Genomic DNA, 4992 nt, shown 5'->3' on the forward strand with positions numbered 1-4992 from the left:
TGACGAGTGAGAGAATTGGGACAGCCGTTAAGTGTACTTGTTATTGCAGTGCAATGTGGGATAGAATAAGTGCACTCAATAACGTACACTATGGTTTCGGACACCACTACAAATGGCTGTCCCCTCAAATAACGCCCTATTTGAAGGTATGGGGGCGATTTCGGATTCAGCCACAGTCTCTGGTAAAAACCTGTGGTAACGGGGTATGACGCAAATCTCGCGAGAGTCAGGTGACCTGGCAGCGCATACACACACAGTGCAAACATGGCGGCGCCCTGTGATTACAAACACGACGCGTGAGTTCCTGTTTACTAGGTTCAGCGCAGTGTGTTTATAGAAGAGATGCTCTGAAACTGTCATCTGAACTCAGTAATTTACAGTACACTGAGGAAGTTGGTCGGATTTGTAAGATCCAGAGCACAAGATACGTCTGACACGAATTAAAGAAACAACAGGTAGAGTGACACTCTTTGGCTGGACGAGTCAAAATGCTGTTATACTCTGAAAGATGTTCATCATTTTAAGAATGTAACCGTAAAAACCCTTTAACTTACAGCTGTCACCATATATATAATAAAGTATGTTTATTAGAAATATCAGAACAGTGTATGTAGTTGAGCAGTTATGTTTCTTGGAGGCAAAATTGCATAGATATACATATATTGAAATTACACTATATATTATGATGATAATGTATATTGAGAGAGAGAGAGTCAATAATACAATATGTGTATCTACAATAACATATTACATTTGCTGTTTATTATAATGATTCATCAGTACAAGTTCTTTTTAAATATAAAAATGATAAACCATAACTTGAGATTACCAGAAGTCCTTATGTGACATCACTTTTCATTACAGTTTATGCATTTAAATAAATTAGTAAAAGTGAAGGAATCCTAAGGGTGTGTTTGCTGGCTAGTTTCTCTGGAAACTTTGATATGCATATAGCAGAAACTATTGTTTTAGTGAGTATTTACGGGTTTCATAAAATAGATTCATAGAATAAAATGTCATGTGTCAAGCAGGAACTTCTTGGGAATCTCCTTTTAATGTTTTCTAATATATATACATGAGTGTATATATATATATATATATATATATATATATATATATATATATATAATACGGTTTACTACAATATTACAAAGTACTACAAAATGTATTTAATGTACAAACTTATATACAAGTGTAACTCTCGCTGCCACTGTATGTAATCTGTATGTGAACTCATTGACTGAAATGATATGAATTGTGCTTGTTCCCCAGGCCTCTGAAGACAGCATGTCAGGTGTGGGTCAAAGCAGTGATGGTGGTGCAGGACAGGACACAGAGGCTGATGGAGAACCTCCTCACGAGGCTTTTCTTCAGCGAGAGGTGGAGGAAGAAGAAGAGGAAGCACCACCAGCAGCGAAGCAGCCTCGACTGGAGCAGGACGACGTGGGTCTTGATTTACTCCTGACACCGGAGCCGGTGATGCCCTCAGAGGAGACACGTGGGAGCCCAGGTGCCGCCGGGACCCTAGAGGAAGGTAAGGCCATTTTTACAAGCACTTCAAAGCTTCTGATTTACAGTATCCTGTTTGGCACAATGTCAGTATGCCCTTCTGATGTCTTAATATGTGCTGATATAAACTCCATATGTGGTTCTCTTACTGCCATCTTTAAGTAATTACACGGATATTGTCCTTTTGTCTTTCATATGCATCCAATTTTATAGTTAAGCAGCTCTCCGTAAGTGAACTGTTTGGTTCACTTTAATACATTTGGATGTGATGTTATTTTTCTTGGATCTGAAATGAGATGTGGTTCACTTTTGTCATGGTTCATCACATGTGAATGCCATTGAGCGTTGATCACTTGTCCAATACAACTGTCTTTAATCACAGATAGCCAAGTAACATCATAAGTCAGTTTTTATTTGAATTGCACTTTTTACAGTTAATATAGATTTAAAGTAGTGAACAAGCCATGGACAACTGTAGCATAAGTGTTTAGAAGATACTTTTATTCAGTTGGTACTTTTAACATGAGTTATTAGTGGAAATAGATCTTAAAAACTTGAATTTGTCAATATTTCTTTACATTAAAATAGCCACCGAAGCATAAACAAACATACAAACACTGATTAATTAGTTAATATTTGGCTTATGTCATGTTTATTAAATAAAATTAAATTAAATGACCAATGTTTTAATGGTATACATTAATATAATTAAAAAAATAGGTTTTAGATAACAGATACATGACACATCTGATAATATTGTTGTAACTGATTAACCAAAAATATAGATGATAATTGCCTTAAATTATTGCTTACAACATTTCCTAAATTCTGTAATTATAGGTACTGCAATATAGGTAAACTAAGCTATACTATGTTTCTAAAAGTGTGCACAAAAACTCATGCTCTCATTTGAGATGGACAACATTTTTTTATTCGATTAGAAGACATGCAGATGGAAATGAATAAATTCCTCAGTGTGATTGGATATCTGCGCTAACCAGTGAATCAATTATATCGCACAGCATCTCAAATGTTGGTTTGGTCTGAAAAGTTGATTGCCTTTCGTCTTTACGCTCTGAGACGCGAGTAATTTATGATGTACGTAAAAGAGCCACAGTGGCTTTCATTTTTATTACAGATATTTTGCGGCAGTTTCCCAGGAAGTGACGGTTTAGTTCTCTTGAACACGAGGGGACGGAAACGCTGCTTTATAAAAGTTTTATGTGATGTTACAAATTTTGCACATTAAATTCGCAACCTCGGATGGAAACGTAGCTAACGTTAATTTGATTCTGTCAGTCGCCTGTCATCACACTGATGAAACAGAACGTGCTGTGGGACCCGAGGAGACTGAAGGAGACGTGGAGTGGCATCAAAACGGAGCCGAGACCAGAGAAACGCTCGGACGGGCCGAGGAGGATAAAGCAGACGAGTCTGAGAAGAAGAGTCCAGAAGACAGCTCCACTGAGCAGCACTAGTAAGTATACGGTCATCTTAAAGGGATGGTTCGGAGTAAAATCAACCTAGGGTCCTTTGCACCATGACCTCGAGCCAAACACCCCCCCTCCCCAGAAGCCTTTTTTTCCCTTGGTCGAACATTATTAAAGTTAGAGCTTATTTAGAGAAATCAGCCTAATGGCTTAGTGCAGGCGCTAATGGATCCAAGGATGTATCCAGTAAATTACCCCACTAATAATGCCCAGAATGGAACCAAACTTCTACAGTAGTACAAATAGGTTCTGTGCTCATAAAATGAGGCATTGGAAAGTTTGTAAGTACATCAGGAGTTTATTTAAATAACACAATAACACTAAAAAAAGAGCACCGTCCTTCGGATGAGACGTAAAACCGAGGTCCTGACTCTCTGTGGTCATTAAAAATCCCAGGATGTCCTTCGAAAAAGAGTAGGGGTGTAACCCCGGCATACTGGCCAAATTTGCCCCTTGGCCTCTGTCCATCATGGCCTCCTGATCATCCCCATATACTGATTGGCTTCATCACTGTCTCCTCTCCACCAGTAAGCTGGTGTGTGGTGGGCGTTCTGGCGCAATATGGCTGCCATCGCATCATCCAAGTGGATGCTCCACATTGGTGGTGGTTGAGAAGATTCCCCCTTTCTATGTAAAGCGCTTTGAGGTCTCAGAAAAAGCGCTATATAAATGTAACGAATTATTATTATTATTATTATTAAATAACCTTTTACGGACCTTTTATAGGACTTTTACGGGCTTTTCCCAAATCACTGAAGTGACCTCGACGTCCGGGTTAGCGGTAGCATGAGCCGTCAGGCAAGTGTTATTTAAATAAACTCCTGATGTACTTACAAACTTTCCAATGCCTCATTTTATGAGTACAGAACCTATTTGTACTACTGTAGAAGTTTGGTACCATTCTGGTTATTATTAGTGGGGTAATTTACGAGATACATCCTTGGATCCATTAGCGCCTGCACTAAGCCATCCGGCTGATTACTCAGTTTGGCTCGAGGTCATGGTGCAAAGGACCCTAGGTTGAAATTACTCCGAACCATCCCTTTAACCTATTGTGACGGGGATATTCTTGGCTAGCCATTGTGTGGCGACTCAACGTTGTCTTTTTCCCGTGTCCTCAGTCAAGTCCTCGACTTCAGTCATAACCCTCAGATGCTGACGGGCTCCTGGGCCGAATACTCCCACATCGCTGAGAATTACCTCAGAGGCTGCAAATGGTGATAATAACTGATGAAAGCAACTCATTAATGTTGGCTGTGTTGTGTAAACTGTACCACAGTATCGATCTTTCTTTGTGACGCCTCTCTGCAGGGCTCCAGATGGTTCCTGCATTGTTTCAAACAGCGCTGATAACGTTCTTCGTGTGTATAACCTCCCGCCTGAGCTGTACAGCAGCCGCTGGGACATGCTCTCTGAGATGGTCAGCCTCTTCCAGATCTTCTTTTCATGTTTACCATGTAACTGTAGAAGTAGAAATACGAAGAACTGATTTTGGCCAGTGTTCAAAGTGATGAATGTCTCATGACCAGTGTTGGGGGGTAACGCATTACAAGTAACTCAAGTTACGTAATCAGATTACTTTTTCATGTAACTAGTAATGCATTACTTTTAAATTTACAACAAAATATTAGTTACTTTTTCCAAATAATTTATACAAGTTAGTTTTTTTTTGACTGACATCTCTCCTGTCCCCATGTTGAGAGAAATCGTGAGTAAGTGCAGAGGCGTTGTGTGTGTGAACATGATGGTTATTGTAGTTCTAGACTAAACGTGAAGAGGCATTTACTTATTCTGACTTCCAAAATGAATAAAAACAGGTGAATTCAAACTTGAGTTAAACAGCAGCAGAGCTGGAAGGTTTGTTTGAGTTGCGCCCTCTGCTGTACAGGCGTGATGTTGCATTTTCTTCAGCCTGAGACTTACTCGTTTCACTTTTGGTGTGAAAGGGCTTTTACATTTGCCAAAAAACAGATTTTTTTTTTTTTGTTATTAA

The 4992-nt window shown here is 39.3% G+C and overlaps 1 protein-coding gene across 1 annotated transcript in view; it reads left to right on the plus strand.

The window, feature by feature from the left end:
• Positions 1-262: 262 nt before the first annotated feature.
• LOC309492049 (telomerase Cajal body protein 1-like) overlaps positions 263-4992 on the plus strand; it is a gene marked incomplete at its 3' end in the record, with an annotated part of 14761 nt that continues 10031 nt past the window's right edge. Inside the window, exons 1-5 of the mRNA XM_082191065.1 lie at positions 263-455; positions 1273-1534; positions 2809-2986; positions 4121-4216; positions 4311-4419. Coding sequence (XP_082047191.1) covers positions 1288-1534; positions 2809-2986; positions 4121-4216; positions 4311-4419 — 630 coding nt within the window. The remainder of the gene's footprint in view (positions 456-1272; positions 1535-2808; positions 2987-4120; positions 4217-4310; positions 4420-4992) is intronic.

This window comes from Leuciscus leuciscus, assembly GCF_965113295.1.
Source record: "Leuciscus leuciscus genome assembly, contig: HAP1_SCAFFOLD_877, whole genome shotgun sequence".
Lineage (NCBI taxonomy): Eukaryota > Metazoa > Chordata > Actinopteri > Cypriniformes > Leuciscidae > Leuciscus > Leuciscus leuciscus.